At 37.6% G+C, this 23,813-nt stretch overlaps 1 protein-coding gene and 1 long non-coding RNA gene across 6 annotated transcripts in view; one reads left to right on the top strand and one right to left on the bottom strand.

The window, feature by feature from the left end:
* Window positions 1-10,185, bottom strand: part of ANKRD17 (ankyrin repeat domain 17) — a 161,506-nt gene extending 151,321 nt beyond the window's left edge. For all 4 annotated transcript variants that reach the window (XM_081812293.1, XM_081812294.1, XM_081812295.1 and 1 more), the window contains exon 1: window positions 9,522-10,185. In XM_081812293.1, coding sequence (XP_081668419.1) covers window positions 9,522-9,923 — 402 coding nt within the window. In that variant the 5' untranslated portion in view covers window positions 9,924-10,185. The remainder of the gene's footprint in view (window positions 1-9,521) is intronic.
* A 243-nt stretch (window positions 10,186-10,428) lies between these two features.
* Window positions 10,429-23,813, top strand: part of LOC115939713 (uncharacterized) — a 57,670-nt gene continuing 44,285 nt past the window's right edge. The window contains exons 1-2 of one of the 2 annotated variants that reach the window (XR_014143004.1): window positions 10,429-10,971; window positions 18,268-18,368. This is a non-coding gene — a long non-coding RNA (uncharacterized LOC115939713). Of the gene's footprint in view, window positions 13,806-15,066; window positions 18,369-23,813 lie in introns of both variants that reach the window. The other variant, XR_014143003.1, reaches the window with a different exon arrangement.

The following is a 23,813-nucleotide window of genomic DNA, read 5'->3' as shown; positions in this document are numbered from 1 at the left end:
CCAACAATCACTAAGAAAAAGACAATTCTAATAGAATAATAAGTAAAGGATGTAACAGGAAATTTTCAAAAGAAATCCAAATGAAAAATAAAAATTAAAGTTTACTCAATGTCAATAGTACTCAGGAAAACGAAAACAAAAACAAAACACAATTTTTTGTTTAACACATTTTAAAAATTAAGATTGCTCATTTCTAGTAATATTCTTCTTTTTTTTTTTTTAAGATTTTATTTACTTATTTGTCAGAGAGAGAGAGCACAAGCAGAGGGAGAAGCAGGCTTCCCGCTGAGCAGGGAGCCCGATGCGGGACTCGATCCCGGGACTCCAGGATCATGACCTGAGCCGAAGGCAGTCGTTTAACCAACTGAGCCACCCAGGCGCCCCATCTAGTAATATTCTTAATACCCTGTTGATAAAAGTAAAACTTGGGAATATTTATTAAATTTAACATGTGCATAACCTCTGACCCAGCAATTCTTTCCAGGAATCCATTTCAAAGAAATATTTTTATACCCAAAAATAACTGTAAAAGGACGTTCACTTCATGTAACAGCAATGTACTGAAAACAATCAAAATGTCTACCAACACAGGGGTGCCTAGGTGGCTCAATTGGTTAAGCATCCAACTCTTGGTTTTGGCTCAGGTCATGATCTCACTCAGGGTTGTGAGATCAAGCCCCACATCCGGCTGCAAGTCTGCTTGAGATTCCCTCTCTCCCTCTCCCTCTGCCCCTCCCCCTGCAAGTGCACACGCTCTCTCTAAAATAAATAAATCTTTCAGAAAATGTCTACCAGTATAAAAGAGCAAATAAATTATAAACATTCATACTATGGAACATTCATAAGTAAATAAGAACAATGAGGCAAAACCTAATGCACTCTGTCAGACACACATATCCCCTTCTCCACCCCATACTCATTCACTCCCACCAAGAAAGAAACTAGAATGTTTGATATATACCAAGCTGTTAGCAGCATTTACTTTGAGAAAGAATAAGATAAAAACCTTTATGTATAAGATTTTTTTTGAAGTATGAATGCATTCCTTAGTTTTTATAGTTAAATAAGTATGTAACCATGACCTGAAGACTTAGCTCTTCAACTGATGTATCAATAAATCTTTTAGCAAGCAATAAAACTTATAGCAGACAAAATGTTTAAGTGATAGCTTTGTCCTCTGTGACAGATAATTTGATTAACATACACCAAGCGGAAAAAAAGAAAAAATTTTCAAATAAGGATTAATTCTGGAGGGTAAAATTATAGGCAATTTTTGTATTCTTCTTTAGATCTTTTTGATTTTGTCAAATTTTCTACAAATATGTACACATTTAATTAATAATGTTTAACTATAGAAATACTATATTTAAAATCTAATTTGGAAGATATTTAACATTATACTTTATACTACTATAACTCAATTTCTCATATTTTAACATATTTGTACCTACATTAACCACAAGTATACCTTTATAACCCCTATTCTCACTACAAAATCTTCACGGTAAAATTAGAACGGACGTCTTTGGTGTCATTTAATTGTTAAGGATATTCTAGAAAAATAGCACATACAGACATCATCTTTAAAAAATAATCAGAACATAATACCACAAATTAGTGAGTATTACAAGAGGCACTCATAAAAGATGTAAAGTCTACCCAACTTACATTCAAAAACAGAAATAAAACAATCCCTATAATGAGACCAATTCTAAAGGAACAGTTACACTGAACAGTAACACAGATTCCCAAATAAATTAATTATACAGGACTAAAACCATCTTCACAGTTTTAAATTATTATTAATTTTATCTCAACATGACTTAAATTTTATGGAACTGGGAATAATGTTTCAGGTTTTTTTTTTTTTTTTTAGATTTTATTTATTTAACAGAGAGAGATACAGAGAGAGAGGGAACACAAGCAGGGGGAATGGGAGAGGGAGAAGCAGGCTTCCCACGAGCAGGGAGCCTGATGCAGGGCTCGAGGTCATGACCTGAGCCGAAGGCAGACACTTAACCACTGAGCCACCCAGGCACCCCAATGTTTCAGTTTCTTCAAATTCCTCATAATCCCTGATTTTGCTAGGTCTCAGTAATGCCTTTTAAATTTATTTAGCAAAGTATAAATAGTGATATTTTCTAAAAACCATAAAAAAAAACCATTCCATCACTCTAATTTTTCATGTATGTAAATTTAAGTTTTACTAACCTACAAGGTGAATAAAATCATTTAACTCAACATATACAGCTATTATTTTAAATATAGCTAACTTTTTAACATTCACTGAGAGGGAAATGGTTGAGATTACTATATACTGAAAACAGCCACACATAGGAGAGACTCAATAAATGTTTGTCAAGTAAAAAAGTAACTCCTATACCACATCTTGAACTAGTAAGAACTGTACTAGAGCCTTTATAACAGGACTATTTCTGTTATTAAATTCAAATAAAAAATAAGAGGGAAACCGCATAGAGAAGGTAAGAGACAATAATGAGGTCAAAGACTGAACTGGAAATAAAGCTGGTATAACACAAAGAATTCCTTTTCTTCTCAGGTCTCGGATTTAGGGTGATAGGAAAGAGTGAAAGGAAAATAGAACTGTATGTTAATGTTTATTTATTTGAAATTCAAAACTGATGAAACTAGTTTTTCTACAGATCTATTTCTCAAAGGTTCTTTAATTAAAAGATGATTCAAGAGGAAAAACCCAGACCACAAATTAATTTTAGGACAGGTTATTTCTTCACTTTTTTTTTTTTTTTCTTTTCTGTTCCTTTCTTTTTGGGGAGTATGGGAGGATTGAAAAAAAAAGATTAAATGAAACTCAATGATAGCTCAGGAGGGGAATATGTCCAGCTGGAGATGCAAACATACGTACTAGTTTCATAAATTTGTCATGTCTAGTGTGTACTTCCAAATAATCTCAAGAAATAAGAAATAATTTAGTTATTTTCAAATTTGAAATGACATTATCTAACACACCTCACATTTTTCTCCATGACTCAAGTTTGAGTAACTGATTAATCTGAACATTAAATAACAAGCAATAAGAATATAATTAAGTATAATCTGCAGTTTTCCTTGATCATGGACTCCATCCCTAACCCTCCAATCATTTTTTAACTATCTCACTCTAGAACTTGCTTAGTTTTAATCATCATTTTCATGGTACAGCAGGCAGAAATATATATAATCTATTTTGTACAGATGTATCAAAGAATTATTTAAGAGTTATGATTCTCCAGTACCTCATTTCATCTTGTTCAACACCATACTGAAAAAATATGCTTTGTTTCAGATCATTTGCCCAAAAAAAGCACATTTTTTACCCATGACTCATAAAAACCTATTTAACATTTTTAACCTATTCTCAACAATCTTATTTCATTAAACACAACTCAGTCTGACCTATCTGTACACCTTGAGAAGGATTTCATCATATTGTCAAAATTGTTTATAAACATACTAAATAATATTGGGTGCAAACGGAATTCCTAAAGTACTATGAACTTTACATTTTTTGGTAACTGACCCTCTTTTATGTCTAGTCTCACCCAGAAGTAAACCTAAGTCAACTCTTTTAAAAGATCAAGGTAATGTTTATGAGTTTTATAAAATAACAGAAGGCAATCTGCATTGTGCTTTCAATCAGGTCTATACTAATGTCGAGTTTCAAAGCATTTTTGGGAAAAATAAAATCCAACATGTCTCTTTTCAATAATTAAAACCTAAATTATAAATCATGATAAAATGATACCTATTTCGTTCCACAATTCCACTTCCCCTCATGACTGGAAAAGATATTTTTAAAGACAAAAATATATACACATTAAGAAGTTAAACACCATACGTGAGGAAGGGTGTTTTGATTCTGTGTGGCAAGTGGATAGGCATAACTACCAGACTGGTAAGGTTCCAGGGACCAGAAGGGTATTCATATTTACCCTTCACCTTCAATTTCCTAATGATTTTTTTCCAAAAGGTGAAAGTTGAAGTAAGTTAGTCAGATTGAGCATAGATTACCATGGATGTTGGTGCCCTCTATTGGTCCTAACAAAAACATAAGTGGTATCAACAGGCACTACTTCACATACTACTATGAAGTGAAATTTTTTTCATCTATGGTCAAGTATGTAAAAATTATATGGAAATTCATTACATATACATTTCCTAACCCACTAAATCATCTTTATAATAATGCAGAGTAAACTACTGCCATAAATGCAAATATGCTGCCTCAAAGACCTAAAAACTGAACTTCTAGTCAACCAGACTTCTAGTCAACCAGATGGTATAACTGGACACCAGTAGAAGCAGTCTAGTAAATAGTCTCGAAACTTTCAGGGAATTAAAATGTATTCCTCTGATGATTCCAAATATTTCCAGAGTAAGTGGTTAAAGAAGAAATATTTTTTCATTTATTACTTATTTATTTTTACTTCAGAGATCTGACTTCATGAAAGCCTAGCAGAGGTTAAGACACTAGGACTTATATAACATATATGGTACAGTGCAGGAGGAGATATAAAGATGTGTAAGGCAAGGTTTCATCTTCATCTTCATCACATCTTCAGATCTGATAGTCCATAGCAGACTGGATGAAAGCGGCTTCACTAATTAAACAGTTAAAAGGCAAAATATGAGGATTTAAGACAAGAGTAAGCATAGAGCTAGTTTACCAGAAAGAACAAGTTAAGTCTTGGACTTCACAACACATATAGACCTTCTGTGTTACTACATTACCTTGGTTACAAGTAGTTTCCCAATTCTAAACAATGCACATAAATGCCTGCCTGATTCCCCACTACTACTGCAGTGAGAATATTTCAAAATAACAAGGTGGGAGGGAGGAAGGAGGCAGTCACAGATCTCTCTGAGAATATTATAAAAAGTTCTGCACACACACTACAGGGGTAGGGAAGAAAGAATAAAACACTTTATAAGCACCTTCAACAAAATCTTGGGTTTAATTTCAGGTATTCACAGCCTATCTAGATCCCAAATTAACAACTCAAGTATATTTGTATACTTCTGAAACTCACCCATTTTATTTAGGATCTATGTTTAACCATTTACTCGCACTATCGTACCTCCCAAAACCTGTATTTAATCATTGCTGCATTTTTAAATCAATGTGTCTTAAAATAGTTTTGCTCACCATTACTTACCCAGTACAACAAAATGCCCAGCATATAGTAGGAACTCTAAACGTGTATTGAATAACGAAACAAATATGAGAACACCTACTTCATAGGGATATGGTGAAAATAAAATGAGAATACATGATACCTGTATTATCTTATTTAAATAATTCTCATACCAATGATATACAACAGAATCTACATTATCACCATTTACATAAGAGGAGACTGAGGTGCAGAGAGGTTAAGTAACTTGTCCAAGATCACAAAGCTAGTAAGTGATGGATCATATCTGACTCTAAGCTCTAGTCCATGCTCTTAACCATTATGTTAGATCTGACACACAGTAGACACTGAATAAGTAATAGTTTCCTATGTTTTTAAAATGTAAATATACCTAGGACACTTAAGGTACTTATCAGGCATTCAACAATCAATATATATTGGCTTAACTGGCTTTCCCTGTTAATACCTATGGAAGAGGATCCCTACTGAAAAGGACTGTCACTAAGAGAAGTAATTAGTAACTGAAAGATACTGAAAGCAAACTTTAGCTATTTGGCAGCCCTGGATCCAAGAAGGGAGAAACTATTCCTTCTCTTGGTTTCCTAAATGAATTCTGGATTCTCCTTAAGTACTAGTTATTCACTGAAAATGTTTTTTATCAAGTATTGTGCTTAAGCAGACTAGGAGACAAGAACTATTCAAAGAGCTTAACTTCTAGTTTACAAATACTGCTTTATCAATTAAGAGATGAAACTGGGGAACAAGTAAGCTTCTCTGGACTCATCTGGGATTCTACCATTATAACAAAGGAACCTGGATGGCATTTTTCCATTAAAAAACAACAACAAGAAGATTTAGAAGTGAATTTGAGGGAACAAAATCTACTGAAATAATTTTTCTTTCTCTCTCATTCTCAACCCTACCTCTTCCATGTCTACAAACGGATTCTCCCTGGCCTTGCAAATCCTTTCAAAAGTGAGTAAGTCAGTACTAATTTATGCACTGGGAGCTCCCCTTGTCTAAAATTTCACCACTAGGTTTGTCTCTTAAATTTAAAGCCTCAAGTTACCTACCAAAAATAGCCGGAATTCTGAAAAACTCCTATTGTCTTTACATTTTATTCATCTTTAATAAAAATTACTTTTGAACACGAATCCTACCTTTAATAGCCAATTTTTTCCCCTTTGAATTCTGCATTAGCAAACACTGATATCATCCAATTACATTTCAAAATGCATTCAATAGAATGCATGTTTCTTCTGAAATGGAGTATCAACTCATGCAATGTTAACGTTTTTTTCTTGTAATATTCAAGTAAGCAATTTAGTCACTAATTTGAAAAGAAGTGCATTACAATTTTATGTTAGGAAACACATTTCTGTGTATTTTCCATATTAGTCACCCACTGAAAGCCAAGGCAATTACGCATTTTTCCTTTTGATCTAAGATTTTTGAGTCAAATGGGAGGGCGGGAGAGTAGGAGAGGGAAAAGGAGAGCTCTTGGTCTTATACTTTTGTTTCCAGGTATAGCCGAAGTTACATTAATTATCTAAAACATGATTATCCTATTCTGACATTGAAGAGAAAAATCCAATTCTCAATAAGCTACTCCAACATTTAGCAAGAATTAGATGCTTGTTCTTCAAGATTCAAGTAAGACTCTTATTTAAATTAAATCTCCTTTCCTTCCAACTTTTCCTCTTTCAGCAGATATAGAGAATATCCAGCTAACATTTCTTCACAGCAAACGTATATATTTTTGCTAAATTATCCTTCAATTTTTCAGGTTAAGTACCTGAAACCACAACTATATACAGAAACTATAACCTTTCATACTCCTTTTTAACCTTTTGATGACTTTTATTAGAAGGATAATCTCAAGGATCATGTTATCCACATTTTTCATTGTGTAGCCAATAACAGAATGAATTAGAAAATGTACTTAAATACAATGAGTATTAACCACAAGATTCCCTAGCTCTAGAAAGTTAAACTTCTGCTGACATGTCAATAAAATGATAATGGAATGAAAAACACTGCACAACTCATCCATTTAGCTTATAGTGTACAGTGACTGTGAAATTTATTTACTTCTTTATTTTGGTCAAGGATAGAGGCAGGTGCGGAGACATACTGTACTCCTTTCTCCCAGCTCATCCCTCATCATGTACCTATATAGATTTATTTTTAATGGCTGCACTTTCTTACACTTATTTCTCCTGACTCATCTTCACAATTGACAAACCTATTGTTTACAGCACTATGCACAAAATAAAGCATACTAAAAACAAAGAAACTCCCCTAGTTGATGAAAGTCAACATGTATCATTCCCATTTTCTGAGGAAAATAAACCTGACTCAGAAAATTAACACACCTATAAACTTACTAAAAGTTTTGCTTCTTAGGCCAAATTCCAATGAACAAAACTACCTAGGTATATGAAGTTTACAGCATAATATTCCAGTAAGTACTGCACTCAACTTTATACCAAGTTCCAAACCAGAGCTTGATATTTTGTGGGAGAATTTAAAATCTTAATAAAATACTGGCATTTTGCCCACAGCTGCATGATTGTGTTACCTTACAATTTACTGCCTAATTTTTCAAAGATGTCAGGCGGGGAAATAAGCTGTCATAAAGAGTGTACTGGTCTGAACCATTAGAAAACTTTGATTTCTACTTCTGCTACTATCCACCACAGTTTCCTCTAAGCCTTGTTTTCCTCATTTTTAAAATAAAAAGGCTGAACTAGATTACTTCTAAAATGTTTCTCATTTCTGCAAAGAATCATACAAAGGAAAGATTCTCACTACCATAATAGATTTTATTGGAAATAAGAATCCCATCACATCCTCCTCTTCAGTGTTTCAAATGCAGCCCAAGCAACACCCTATACGGAAAGGTCCAACTAAAATCAATACAAAATCTATCAACACAAACCTATTCTCAGAATTCAATAGGATAATGGAATAGCAGGGAGTGTCCATCTTTTTGGTATACATACTTGAACTATTACATCTCTACCTATATAACTTCATCCAATCTGAGGTAAAAGAGAATATGGTCTTCCAATAGACAAGTCTCAAACTCGATAAAAGGTATTTCTCTATTTGAACAGAACTCAAGATCCAATAATACAATTTTCAAAAAACAAGCCTTGCACCAAGATAAACTCTGTGGAAGAGAATAAATGGCAAGTGGTACTTCTAGATAATTCAGTTGTTCTCTTACAAAAGATTTAAAATCAGCTTTTAAAGCTGTTTTCGTTCTGCTGCCTTAAGTTACAACTTCGTTCTCCAAGATTTTCTAGCTTCCATTTCAGGGAGTGGACAAGAAAGAGAGTTACAAAAGAGCTGATAATAAGGCTAACTCTTAGTTTTTTCTGTCAGTATGGTATGTTTTACTGAGCTTTTGGGTTATATGTGGCCTTTGAAGAATAAGGTCCTGCAACGCCGCCTGTCTGTGGACCCAGGAAAAATTATAAACAGTTATGAAACCAGATCACTAGGACAAACCAAGAGGCCTTCCTATTCCAACTCACCACAACCAAGGCTGGCTTCAAAGCACTCTTCAGCTGTCCCATATTATCTGGAAAACGACACAGCCTGGCTTAATTTTTCCTCACTAAGGAAGCATCTGAAGATGTGTATGTATATACATGTAAGAGTCAAATATACTTTTCAGCCACTGAGTTATATATAAATGTATATGGATCTAAGATCAGTTCATCCAAAATCCCTGAGAGATCAAAGAACTAAAGGCTACTTCAGCAGCCACAATAATTATGAAAAAAAAAAAAACAAAAAACCAAAAACCTGCAGAACAGTATGGAAAAGTACAGCTTCTCACGTGTCTCTCACATACACAAATACTTAGCTCTGAGTCCATTACAACCCTACCTCCCCTCAAAACTGCTCCCTACCACCTCACAAGTGGGAGAAATTTACCAACCTCCTAGTCATTCCCCAAGAGACTCAGCTACCTATTATCTTATCCCTCTCGCTTTGGTCCCGCCCCCGCCCCAGGAATAACAGGGCCCTACTGACCCCAGTCAGACCCCGCCGGGTGTGCAAAGAGGGAATCTAACCAATTCCCTCCATCCTTAACCGTGTGAACCATCCCAGGATAACCTGCTGTTCACCAACTCTGTGGGCTCTGTGATCCTCCCACCCCCACGTGTCAGCTACCCTCCCCCACATCCCCACACCTCACGATTTAGGCCGGGGAAAGAAAGAGGGCAGTGGAAAGCCTGGCCGCTAAGACAGATCAACCCACAGGAATCTGTCCCACCGTAAGTCCCCTCCCACCTTCAGCCCCTACCCTTTACGGTCCCTTCCTCCCTCCTTCCTTTGAAACCAGGCCCTTGCCTCAGAAACCTCCTCTTCCTCGTCGTCGTCGTCCTCTTCTTCCTCGCTGTTGTTGCTGCTGGTGCCGCCGCCACCTCCACCGCCGCCGCCGCCGCCTCCACCGCCGCCGCTGTTGTCGCTGTCGCTGCTGCTTTCGCTGCTGCTGGGGGGTCGGCAAGTCCGGTTACGCTTGGCTTTGTGGTGTTGCTGCTGCGGCGGCTTCTTCTTCAGGAGTAGGTCGCAGACTCGCACCATCCCACGAGGAGAAGAGGCCGAGCGAGCCCCGCTGCCGCCGCCAACGCCGCTGCCGACCTCCGCCGCCGCCGCCGCCGCCGCGGGGGGGCCCGCCACGGCCGCCACCGCCGGGGGGCTCCCTTCTCCCTCAGCCGCCGCCGCCGCCACCGGAACCGTCGCCTTCTCCATCCCCAGGGAAAGAGGGAGGGCGCGGACGGGGGAGGGGCGTGGGGGCTACGCTCTACCGCGACTTCGGCCGCACCGGGGCCGACACAGCGCTCGGTGCCGCCTCCGCCGCCACCGCCTCGGTCACCTCTACTGCCGCCGCCGCCGCCGCCGCTCCGCCAGCTCTCACCTCGTCTCGCGATACTAAGGGCGGGGAGCCTGACGATGGGAGGGAGGGAGAGGGAGGGAGTGTGAGGGAGCAAAGGGGAGGGGGTGAGGCGTAAGGAGAGAGCCGGGTGTCGGGAGACCCAGAGGAGGGGAGACTACGGAGAGGCGAGGGAAGTGTGCCTAGGGCGACTTCCGATGGGGGGACCGCGGGGGCAGAAGAAGCCCGCGGTTACTGTCGTAGCGCCGGCGAGCACCCGGATTTCTTCTTTTTCCTCGCTATTTCCCCCACACATACAGCCCTTCAGACCTCCCCTCTTCCTTCCTCGCTTTTGACTAGAACGCAGCCGCAGGCGGAAGTGCGGGTGACGCCATCAGCCGTCGCCAGAGCGGTGGCGCGCGGGTGGCCGAAAGACGAAAGTGAGATTTCGAGGGCTGGGTTCCGGGCCCCGGCGGGCGGGCGGGGGGGAGGGCAGGCTGGAGAAGAGCGGCCGGGGTCGGGTGGGAAGCCGGTGAGGAAGCGCGCTCCTGACACTTTGTTAGCAGGAGGCCAGAACCGCCAGATCCGGGAGGTGGGACCTCTTTCTGGACTGTCGTATGTAGTTTTATTCCTGGCCATTTTTTCCACCGCCAAATCGTGATCAGGGCTTTGGATCTTTGAGAGATGGCGTCGTGTAAGGGAAAGAGCCCTCTTTGCCTAAGTTTTACAGACTTCCTGAGCCTGCGTTTACAGTTGTGTGATACGGAGTTTGATTAGGTGATGGCTGAGATTACCACAACTTTGAAGTTTCCAAAGGGGAGAAGACAGGAGAAGGAAGCAGGACCTGTGCCACAGTTTGCAGACGATTCACGGAATGACCCTGATTTAGTTCTTCCAGCCCTCACCGACTCAGCTTTTATCTGTGGAGTGAGCATTATAAATAATCATCCTTGTCTGTGCATCTCTTGGAAGGAATCATGGTGAAGGGGGTTTTGAGTTCATTTGTAGATGTATGAAGGACTTCCAGGACTTTTGAAATAATAACGTAGCTTATTGAACTCAGAATTATCCCTTTCTGGTCCAATAAGAGTACAGTGGCATAAGGAAAATGAAAACATCAAAGGCAGATGTACTGGCACAGGATAAAAAGTATGTCTCAGCTGACATAGTTGCCATTTTAAGACTGCTAAGTTTAATTGAGTGTGCCTGAATTTTTTTTTTAGCATTTTTTTTTCTTTTTAGCATTGGCATACCATATGAAATGTGGGCAGTTGCCAGTACTCTACAGAGTACTATGGCAGAATTGGCAATGACTGAATCAATTCATTCAAACAAAAATTCATCATGTTCCTACTGTGTGCATAGTTTTTGAAATCAAAGTCTCTGCTTCCAGGGGCTGTTTGGTATAATAAGTGCTACAGTAAATATACACACTAAGCTAACTATCTGCCTGTTCCTCTCCTACAATGGTTGCTGAGTTCCTGTGCAGAACATTACACTACATTGTGCATCATACCACTGCAGGTGTCGGTTCTAGAATCTCAGCTGTATATCCATCAGCACCTTCTTTTCCCTTCCCACCAAAATACTTTTTACAGTCTTAAGTCCTAGCCACATTTCATTATATGACTTTACTTCAAAAGTCAAAAGAAGATTGATGCTATTAGGCATTAACTCCTTCAACTTTACAAACGCTGTAGACTTAGATACTTTCAGAACTTTCCTTTTCTCCAGTATCAGAGGAATGAGACATTCCCTGCAGAGATGAATTATCGGCACTCTAGTTCCAATTGCTTCTTTCTCTTCCATTTATTAACTTTTCTGTCTTCAATCCTCCACATTTATGATTCCACTCCATTTCCTTTCCCTCACAATTCTTTAAAGAGGATTCTATGTTCATTGTCTCTGTTATCTGAATTTAACTCATTAACCCTTTACACTCTAACTTCTGTACCTATCACACTGTCAGAAATACTCTTCAATCCCATTATTAAAAGAAAAGAAACTCTTGCTCTTTTACGTAGTAGTGAAATGAATTATTTTGTTGGGACTAGTAGGATACAGTCAAGCCAGCCTGTTAGAATAGACAGAGCGCCTGCAGTGACTTACTGTTATTTTTGACTAGCTTTTTTTTTTTAGAGCCTTGTGGCAGACTTGACTAACCATTCATGAAACATTTCCTCTTCCTGAACATACAGCTAGACTAAATTTCCCAATTTCCTTTACAGTTAGTTGGGGCCATGTGGTTGACTTTTAGCCAGTGAAATGTGAATGGAAGTGATGCATTCATTTCCAGGCTTAAACTTCCTTCCGTCCTCCTTTACTCTTTTCCGTCAGCTGGTAGCAAGTGAGTATCATAACCTTGAAAACTATATGTTGGAGATGCCAGTGCCACAAAAGAGGTGCATGATTAGCTAAATCACTACTTAGAAGATCACCACCTCCAAATTAGAAAAACGCTTTTTTGGACTTATCATAAGAGAGAAAATTGAGATTTGAGAATTTATATGTTATAGGAGCTAGAATGACCATAACTAATCCAGAAATTGGTACCAGAAGGGGAATACTGGTAGGACAGTAATCTAAAATATGTTGCATTGGCTTAGTAATGATGTAGCAGATGTTAGAGAAATTGATATAGGAGGCCAGAAGAAGGAGACCCAGGTTTTGTAGGGGCAGCATAATTGAGAAGCATATCACCTATCTATTGAGACTAGCTCCAGAGGAAATAGTTCAAAAGAATAAAAGTAATAGTGTATTTTGAATTTTACATTTTGCTTTTAGCAAGGTTTTACTAAAAAGATAAGCTCAAGGAAAGAATGGCAGAAATGAAAATGCATATGAATACTTGGAAGGTGGGGCACCTGGGTGGCTCAGTCATTAAGCATCTGCCTTGGGCTCAGGTCATGATCCCAGGGTCCTGGGATCCAGCCCTGCATCGGGCTCCCTGCTCTGCGGGAAACCTGCTTCTCCCTCTCCCATTCCCCCTGCTTGTGTTCCCTCTCTCGCTGTGTCTCTCTCTGTCAAATAAATAAATAAAATCTTAAAAAAAAAAAAAAAGAAGAATACTTGGAAGGATTGGAAATGCTGTCTTTCTAGACCTTGAGTGGTAAAAAATGAAATGGGGGAAGCCTTGAGTACAGTACAGGAACAAAGAGCATATCGAGGCTTTGGTGTTCCCATCCAAAGCCATTATTTTAGATGGCCTGAAGGTGGCTGGGATGAAGTTCTAGAGAAACAGACATGGGGTCAAGGAAGCAAAGAAGTAAATCAGGTTTGAGAATTATATAAGAAAGAACTTTGGGTCAGGGTGCCTGACTGGCTCAGTCAGAAGAGCATGTGACTCTAAATCTCAGGGTCATGAGTTCAAGCCCCAAGTTGGGTATAGAAATTAAATAAATAAATAAAAAAGAAAAAAAGAACAAATAAACTTTGGGTATGGTTACTGGAAGCAAATGGATCATAAGACTACATTTTTGAAGTAATTTTATTACTAATCAAATCATTAACCTGTTCAACCCCAAGCTTGCATAAGAAAGAAATAGGGCAGATACTGCCAGGAAGACCAGAATTCAAAAACAGAGCTTATGGCTTGTGCCCTGCTTCCCACCAGGAAGTTTGCCCAACACAGGCAACTACAATCAAGAAGAAAAACATACTCTGTTTAAGCAGAGTGGACCAGGCAATATTGATAACCACTCCACTCCTGCATCTTTCTTGATGACAGTGGACTGAAAAGGAAATACAGAATTTCTTAAGAGGTATGTAAACTTGGTTCACAATAAACCTAACTGCTTGCAGGACAGGGTGATGGAAACTCACGGCAGAGGCTGTGCTATGAATCCATGGATTGGATAGAGGATCCTATTGAGAAGACACTAATATCCATACATTTTGAGGTAAGGGCAGAGGGAAAACAATCACACTTTGACTGAGAGAGTAGATTATAAGTTGTATCAACAACAGACCTTTCAGCAACAAATTTAGACACCAAGCAAACCATATTTCCCTCTGCCAATGCCATGATGGTAAAGAACTTACCTCTAGCAACCAGATAAAATCTTAGAGGAGAAATGAGAATAGTCTAATCATACCTTAACCTTTGAATTCCCTGAATTTGAATAAAAAATTAATATGAAATTCAAAACAGCCTGTTAAACTGGAAGCAAGTACGAATCTCAAAATGGCAAAGTTCTTGTTTTTATTCCTGATTAGTGCATAAAATAGTACCGGTGTCAACAAATGACACAGTCTGAAACGTAAAACCAGTGAGTCTAGGTGGGATGCACAGTAATAAGTTTCCTTAGCCCTAGCTAGGAGGTTTGGCAGTACTTAACATATAGCAAGCAACAACCTGTTGAATTTTAGGTTGTAGGCAATGTCTATATTAAGATGGAAATTCTAAGAGAATTGATAGGAAAATGTCGATTTTGGAGTGGGTCTTTTAGTGAGGTCCTACAAGAAAGGGATGCACTTCAGTCCAAGCTAGCTATCTGAATGCAGAAGAAAGAGAATCTAAGACACTCTTTCTGTGTGTACTCAGTAATCCATGTGCCTGAGAATTAAATAAACTTGCATCTTGCAGGTTTGGAAAACCCATATTCTTTATCCTGAGCTAAAGTTAGCGCAGATAAAGGTAGGGAGTTGGACACCCAGTAAAAGATATAATTGGAACCCTGGAAAAAACTTGATCCTTTATCACCTCATGCATCTCTTGCTGTATTCTGTCTGACAAAGGTTGACAAATTAGTCCTATTGTGAGGAGCCATTCCCTGAGATGTGACTTGGGGCAAGGGGACAGATAAAATCTAGCTGCACTATCCCTAAACTCATTCTTCAGTTTAAAATTTTGGATGTAAAGGCCAAAATAGAAATACTTAAGTTTAGTTTAGTGGAGTATAGATAAATATGTAGTTAAATTTAGTTGGCTGGAGGATAGATGTATTCCAACCTTGCAACCCATTGCTTAAGGACAGAAAACAGGTTCATATACCATCTCCATTTTTGGTTTCTAAACCACAGTTACCAGAAAGCAAAGTGACCAGCAGCCAACTAAGATTGCAAGAGAATTGTATTGACAGAAACACCAACTACTGGGGCGCCTGGGTGGCTCAGTCGTTAAGCATCTGCCTTCGGCTCAGGTTGTGATCCCGGAGTCCTGGAATCAAGCCCCGCATCGGGCTCCCTGCTCCACGGGAAGCCTGCTTCTCCCTCTCCCACTCCCCCTGCTTGTGTTCCCTTTCTCACTGTGTCTCTCTCTGTCAAATAAATAAATAAAATCTTAAAAAAAAAAAAAAAAGAAACACCAACTCTTGCAAACAAGGGCCTGTGATTGCTTAATTCCAATGCCCTCTTTTGTGTAAGGGATAAGGGAGCACCTTTCAGAGAGCAAACTCAGGACCATTATATTAGCTGACCAAGGACCTCATCCACTAGCTAATTAAAAGTGCCCTTGAGATGCCTGGGTGGCTCACTTGGTTAAGCGTCGGACTCTTGATTTCAGCTCAGGTCATGATCTCAGGGTTGTGAGATCAAGCCCGGTGTGAGTGCCCTTAACTCACCTTGTTAAGTTTATACCACTATCCAATAAAATTATCTTTACCGTGTTGTACCACAAAGAGCTACATCCAGACCTGACCAAAAGAAATGCACATCAGAACTCTTGATTTTCAAGCAAGATGCAATAATTGGATGAGACTTTGGCATGTTTCCCAGGAGAGTATTTCAGTTGTCCATGGGATCATTACATTGTCTTAAGCTAGGACATTTATGAAATTATATGTACTGGAAGAAGCACAAGTGTAGATGCTAGGTAGCCAAGGGATGGAATGTTGTGGAGAAGACTCCAGCTCTTACTTTTTCTATGTCCATCTCTTCAGGAAATGCCTTTTCTCTACCTGATAAAGCTGTCAATTACATGACTCTTTTTTTTTTCCTTGTCATAAAGATAGGCAGATGAGCCAGGTCAATCTTTCCAGTTATCTATGAAATTTTACTGAGGCTAGAGCTGCTGACATAACATGGAGTGAGCCTATCTTACCGTACAGCAAAGACAAAAGAAAGCAGGTATTAGCAATAGAGAGTAGAGTCCAGATAATATTTGAAATCCAGGATTAGATCCATTGTCCATTAAGTGGCCACTAACTTCTGCCTTTTCTCTCACCCACCCCTGACAGCTTCCTTTAAGCTATTTTAAGGTAGGTTTTATTCATTTGCAATTAAAATAGCCCTGACTAATGTAGTCCCCTGGGGGGTATAGTTCCATTCTTAGAGAATCTTACAGAACAAGGATTGAAGCAGTAGTTATAGGTGCCCCACCAACACCATCAATGGAGACATTCCCTCAGTTGCCTTCCTGGGAGAAACTGACTTTATTAAGGAAGGTAATGATTTATGATTAATTCCTAATTGTCAAAGTCATTAGCCTCTTTTCAGCCCCTACTTTACCTGACTGTTGTGGAATTTGACATCAACGGTTCCATTTTCCAAGGGGTCTCAATAAAATAATTCCCTCTTCTTGCCTAGGTTCTGAACAATTTTCCCCATGATTCAGGCCACTGCCCTATTTCTATATTATATTCTTTCCCTAAGGAATCTCATTTCAATTACCATGTTTAAGGCTAATGAATTCATAACCCTTATCTCCAACCCATTTAGATTCAGGGTTATCAGTGGAATTACTGTGTTTAAGCTAATGTTTCCTTAACCTTTATCTCCAACCTAAACAGATCTAAGATTACCAAATCCTATTCATTCTATGTCCTCCTATCTAATTACTTTCTTTGTGCTCACAGCTACTACCTTAATTTGGCTTCTACCCGCTTTCACACATACTATTTCAATTGTCAATCTTTCTGCCTCTGGTCCTAGTCTACTCCATTTTATCCTCCACACTGCCACCTGAGTTACTTCTTTACCTTGTAAAAATTCATTTCTGAATACAAAAACAATTCATGTTCATTGTAGAACATTTAAAAAGCATGCTATTTTAAACTTATTTTATGAGCATAGTTTCATGCCATTATGTATTCTCTATAATATCATTTGTATTGAATATATAATGGATATATCATTTTAATACAAGCACTGCAAAATACTAATCTATAACCAAAACCATTATATGGACATGCTGTATTCTGTCGTTACAGCATTTCAAAGTTCTTTGAATTTTGAATGCCTTTACATAACACACACTTTCTTCAATTCCCCACAGTTTATACAAATTCCTATTATCCAGTGTTATTCCTTCACTTTTGTCACCTACGTGTTTTTATTTTGTTGTTGTTATTTTCTGGTGGGTTTTTTTTTTTTTTTAATTTTCAGCTTTTATTACAAAGAGAAAAGAATGATCCCAGCTCATCTGGTGGTTTTTCAAAAACTGTTTTGGAGGCACCTGAATGGTTCAGTCGGTTAAGCATCCGGCTTTTGATTTCGGCTCAGGTCATGGTCTGAGGGTCTTGAGATTGAGCCTGGCATTGGCTCTGCACTGGGCGTGGCACCTGCTTGGGATTATCTCTCTCCCTCTGCCCTGCCGCCGCTCCCCCAGGTCATGCACGTGCACTCTCTCTCTCAAAAACATATATATATTATAATACATATATATAGCATATAATAATATATAACATAATATATAGTCATATATGATATTATATATGATACATTTATATATATTGGCATTTAAGTTGAAATGGACAATTTATCCAACATAAGAATGGATTTTCATTAATCCACCTGGGATCTGTTCCCTACCTACTATGCACTAGTCGCCATGTGAGGCAAGAAAATAGTGAAAACACAAACATGGTCTCTTATACCTTGACACATAGTCTAATGTGAGAGACATATAAATGAAATAACTACTAAAAGAGAAACCTGACCTAGGACTTTTGTTTGAGGGTGGGGCTTCCCTGAGAAAATAATGTTTGAACTGAGATCTATAGTAGAAATCACTTAGGCAAAAAAATAGAGAATATTGCTGGTCAAAGTGGTGTATGTACAAAAGTCCTGAAAGGGGAGGTATCAAATTGTGTGAAAAGAGCTGAAACACAAGAAGTGAATGGAACAATTTTTGCAAGATGACGCAGGAGAAGTTAGCAAAAGCCAAATCATTCAGGGCATTGTGGACCACGTGAAGGAATCTGAGACCAATGTTGAGACAAAAATGTGCCTCCCTTTAATTGCTATCCATCCAATGACCCTAGTTTTCTCTTTCTTTCTTTTCAGTTACTCCTCATATGACATGATTTTGAGATCTCTTTCACCGTCCGATCACTCTTTTTTGGAACTTAAAATTTTCTTAGTCTACTGCTTGGAAGCAGAGCCAAGTAAGAAATAGTTAAGCTGAGGGCTAGGGGGATGGCAATCTAGCACAAATAGTGATTACTACTGGTCACTTTAGTAGAATACAGTTGCTACACAATTCAAATTTAATTAAATGTTATTGGATAATGAATTTATATTTTACACTAAATTTTCTTCCAAAAATATGTCTCATATCTTAAAGTTTATTTCGGTTAAAATTAAAATCATATTGCTTATAGCATGTAGTTCTAGGTTGGGTAAAGGGGAATATAGGAATGGAAAACTTAAAGATTCCTATATAGCAAGAGAAAGCCAGTCTGAGATTTAAAATATACCAAGGATAATCTGCAATGAAATAATGTGCACTAACTATTGGTTATTAAACAAATAAGCTACACACATTTAATTTTTGTCCTCCATTTTATGTCTGTTAGTCTGACAATTTTTGTTCTTAGTTTGGAGAACCTAAAGTGGTTATTTCATAGAACAACTCCTACGTAGAGATTTGTGAGTTCCCAATTTTTTACTTTCAAATTGAACATCAAAAGAAACGTTTTCAGAGTTCAGATGTAGAGCAAGCAAGTATATTAATAACTAGCAGAAATATTAAAAATTAGAACAATTCCTGCCATGTATCTTTCTCAGGACAAATTGAGCTTGTTAAAAAGTTTGATCTGCTAATACAAGACAGAATCCCAAGGAACTTATTCATTCATTTACTGATTATTCCACAGACATTTTTTAACTACTATGTGATATACACTACTTAGAGCACTGGGTATAGCTCATTAAAAAGTACATAGTTTATGAGTGCATTATATGCAAGAAATAGTATAATAAACTTTGACATATAAGAGATTCTCCCAGTGACCTTGAATCCTCAAATATGCAAGTATTTTATATCACATAACTTAACCCAGAAAATACAGTAAATTATAACCAGTCTTTTATATTTTCACATGTAACAATAAGTTTTAAAAATAGGCAGAGATTCTAGTCTGGCATGTAAGGAGCTTAAAAGTGGCCACTCCATCCTAACAACAAACAAGTAAACAGCTGAACAAACTAAAAATCAACAACTCTTCTTAAATCTGCCAGAGAAGTGAGGTCACAGAGCCAATCACTGCCCCCAAATTGGAGACACAGACAAATGGACAGAGAATCACAACTTACTGGAGCAGAAATCTTCATGGCAACTGGTGTTGGGGTAGGAAAACCTGAAGTGTAATTGAGAAGTTGCTGGAGGCTTAGTGTGGACAAAGCTGAGAGTGTAAAACTCTAGGGGGATCCAATCATAGGGGCTCCCATGCTTTGATGAGTTTTACCTCCAGGAGCCTTACTAGGTCCTCACAGTGACTATTGCAGGAAAATTTAATATTACTGATTACTTTCAAAAATAACCATTTTGAAATACACTGGAGCATTATGTTCTTCCTAACAACGCCTGTCCTCAGAAGAAAGTATTTTACCAAAACCTAACCCGTTGGGGTTTTATCAGAGCCTAACCTAATGCCAGGTCACTCTAGCCATCCTGTCCCACGTGAGGTGGAGTGAGAAGGGGAGAGCTAAGAAGCACTATTGAAGTTCACAGTGGCACAAATTCACAGAAACTGAGACCTAATCATAGGACTACAGAACACTAACCATTCGCCCACATCCTATCCTGCATTACTAAAGACCTATTTATTACGTTCCTTTTACCCAGTATATCATGTCCACTTTCAGTGAAAACCTGCAATCATACTAAAAGCCAAAAATTAGTTTGAAGAGACTGAACAGTCATCAAAACCAGTCAGATATGGCATGAATGTTGGAATTATTAGGCCAAGAATTTTAACAAAAATATATGATTATATGCTAAAACCTTTAATGGCAAAAGTAGACAACATGCAACAACAGATCGATAATGTAAGCAGAGAGATGAAAATTCTAGGAAGGAATAAAAAAATAAACACCAACAGAAATGAGGAACGCCTTTGTTGGATTCATAAGTAGGCTGGACTCAGCTAAAGAAAGAATTGCTGAGCCCGAGGTTATGACAATAGCATCTTCCAAAACTGAAAAACAGAGAGAAAAAAAGACTGAAAAAAACAACAAACAAACAAACAAGAAAACAGAACAGCATATCCAAGAACTGTGGGACAATTACAAAGGGTAGAAAATGCATGTAATGGGAATGCCAGGAGAAAAAACAGAGAAAGGTTTAAGTAATATTTAAAGCGATGATAACTGAGAAAGTTCCCCAAATTAATGTCAGACACCAAACTACAGATCCAGGAAGCTCAGAGAACACTAAGCAGGATAAATGCAAAAAACAAACAAACAAACAAAAACCCAAGAAACCAAACAACAACAACAACAAAAAACTATACCTAGTCATACCATATTCAAACTGAAGAAAATCAAAAATAAAGAAAAAGTCTTGAAAGAAGCAAGGGAAAGAAATATCTTACCTACAGGGGAGCAAAGATAAGAATTATGTTCACCTTCTCCTTAGAAACCATGCAAGCAAAAAAAGAGTGGGGTGAAATATTTAAAACATTGAAAAAAACTCCCCCACTGACCTAGAATTCTGCACCCTGAAAAATTATCCTGCAGAAGTGAAGGAGAAATACTTCCTTAGACAAACAATAATTGACAGAATGTGTTGCCAGTAGACCTGCATTGTAAGAATTGTTTAAGAAGGTTCTTCAGAGAGAATGAAAATATTATAGATAGATAACATGGATCTGCATAAAGAAATTCATTGGAGAATGAATTGAAGGAAAAATAAAAAAAATTTTTTATTCTTGATTGATCTAACAGATAATGGTTGGTTCAAAATAATAATACCAACAAAGTATTTGCTTATGTATACTAATGTGTGAGTGTGTGTAGGGTGTGTGTGTGTATATATATATATATAAGCTTGTGTATAAGTGAAATGAATGACAGAAATGATACAAGGGATGGGCAGGATGAATTAGGAATATTTTGTTAAAAGGTACTCACACCACCCATGAAGTGGTATAGTGGTATTTGAAAGTGGGCTTGGATTAGTTGTAAATGTATGTTGGAAATTTTAAGAAAACCACTAAAAAAAGAAAAAATTAATTGATATGCTAAGACTTAAGAGAAAATGGAATCAAATGAAATGCACAGTTAACACCACAAAAGACAGAAAAAGTGTGAAAGACGAAATAGGAACAAAGGAAAAGGGCAATCAGTAGAAAACAGTAGCAGGTGTGGTTAATATTACTCCAACTATATCAATGATCATTTTACTTTTTTAAGTAAAAAGTATTTTAATTTTAAAATATTCTTTCTATATTATAATCTTTATTTCAAAATATTTAATCTTTAATTTATAATTACCCATTATTTTCCCCCTCACTCCTTTCTTTAAAGTTAGAAAAAGTTATTGAAGTATAATTAACATACAATATATTAGTTTTCAGTGTATGACATAATGATTAATAATTCTGTGCATTACTCAGTGCTCACCACAGTAAGTGTAGTCACCCTCTGTCACCAAGTAACATTATTACAAACTGATTGCCTGTTTTCATCTTTGTGACTTATTTATTTTATGACTGGAGGTTTGTACCTCTTAATCCACTTTATCTATTTCACTCATCCCCCCACCCATCTCCCTTCTGGCAACCATTAGTTTATTCTCTGTATTTAAGAGTCTGTGTCTTTTTTTTCTTTGTTTGTTCATTTGTTTTCTTTTTTAAATTCCACATAAGTGTAATCATATGATATTTGACTTTCTTTGACTGACTTATTTCACTTAGCATTATACCTTCTAGGTCCATCCATGTTGTTGCAAATGGCAAGATCTCATTCTTTTTCATAACTGAGTAATATTCTAGTGTGTGTGTACCACTTCTTTATCTATTCATCTATGGGTGGACACAGGTTGCTTCCATATATTGACTATTGTAAATAATGCTGCAATAAAGAGAGGTGCATATATCTTTTTGAATTAGTGTTTTCATTTTGGGGGAATGGATACCCAGTATCAGAATTACTGGATCATATGGTATTTTTATTTTCAATTTTTGAGGAATGTCCATACTGTTTTCCACAGTGACCACATCCCCACCAACAGTGCATAAGGGTTCTTTCTCCACATCCTCAACAAAACTTGTTATTTCTTGTTTTGTGTTTTTTTTTTTTTAACTAGCCATTCTGAGAAGTGTGAAGTGATATCTCATTGTAGTTTTGATTTGAATTTCCCTGAAGATTAGTGACATTGAGTGTCTTTTCATGTGTCCGTTAGCCATCTGTGTGTCTTCTTTGGAAAAATGTCTATTCAGGTCTTCTGCCCATTTTTAATCAGATTATATGGGGGCGGGGTTGGTGTTCAGTTGTCTAAGTTCTTTATATATTTATATATTTTGGATAGTATCCCTTAGTGGACGGATCATTTTTTAACATACAGTGTTATATTAATTTCAGGTGTACAATATAGTGGTTCAACAATTCCATAAGTCACCCAGTGCTCATCACAACAAATGAGCTTCTTACAGAGTCAAATTTATTGATACAGAATTTTTAATTTAATGTATAATTCTTTTGGAGTAGTTATAATCATTTGTTTGCTTGAGTGACTGAAATGTGTTTTCACTGATGGACAATGTTATGTGGATTTGAGATCACAATTTCCTTAGCAAAATGTAGAGGAAGGAATAGAAAGACTTAAGGAAATAGGAAAACTTGAATGGATTTATCATGTTCACTCTTTCTCCTACTTTCCACTTCTCCCAGAAAGGCCCAAAGAATACACCCTTCAGGAAGATATTGAGAAGGCAGTGATAAAAGGGTCAGCAGTCTTAAAAAGCTCAGCACTCTAGTATCTTTCATCTAGGGCCAAAAAAATTTTTTAGTGCTATGAAGAGGCTCTCTGATTTTTTTTTAAGTAGGCTCCACACCCAGTGTGGAGCCCAACGCAGGGCTTGAACTCAAAACTCTGAGATCAAGACCTGAGCTGAGATCAAGAGTCAGACACTTAACCAGCTGAGCCACCCAAGTGCCCCAAGCCTCTCTGATTTTAATAAAAATGATGTTATCCCACAGTAACACAGATCAAGTTATAACATTTAAGCAATAGAGGCAAGGTAGGTATGATTTCCATAAGTGTAAGACTACAATTGATATTGAGAATGAAAGGATCTTTGGTAATGGCAAATTGACCATGAAGCTCCTTAGGATTTAAATAGATAGGCATGCAAACAATGAATCATGGAACACTACATCAAAAACTAATGACATAATGTATGGTGATTAATATAATAAAATTAAATTTAAAAATAAATAGATAGGCAGCTCACAAGAATAACCAGGGTTGCCACTTTGCACATAGCTCTTAGCAATATTTACATTGTAGTCTCTACAGATGGAGTTTCCTGGAGCATAAGACCCCCTACAATGAGAATTGTGCACCTGTGAATTATGCAAAATGGTGGCCCTGATAAAACTTAAAA

The sequence above is a fragment of the Leptonychotes weddellii genome, chromosome 2 (assembly GCF_054177405.1).
Source record: "Leptonychotes weddellii isolate Sample4059 chromosome 2, ASM5417740v2, whole genome shotgun sequence".
Classification (NCBI taxonomy): Eukaryota; Metazoa; Chordata; class Mammalia; order Carnivora; family Phocidae; genus Leptonychotes; species Leptonychotes weddellii.
This window is presented reverse-complemented; position numbering and strand designations above follow the sequence as displayed.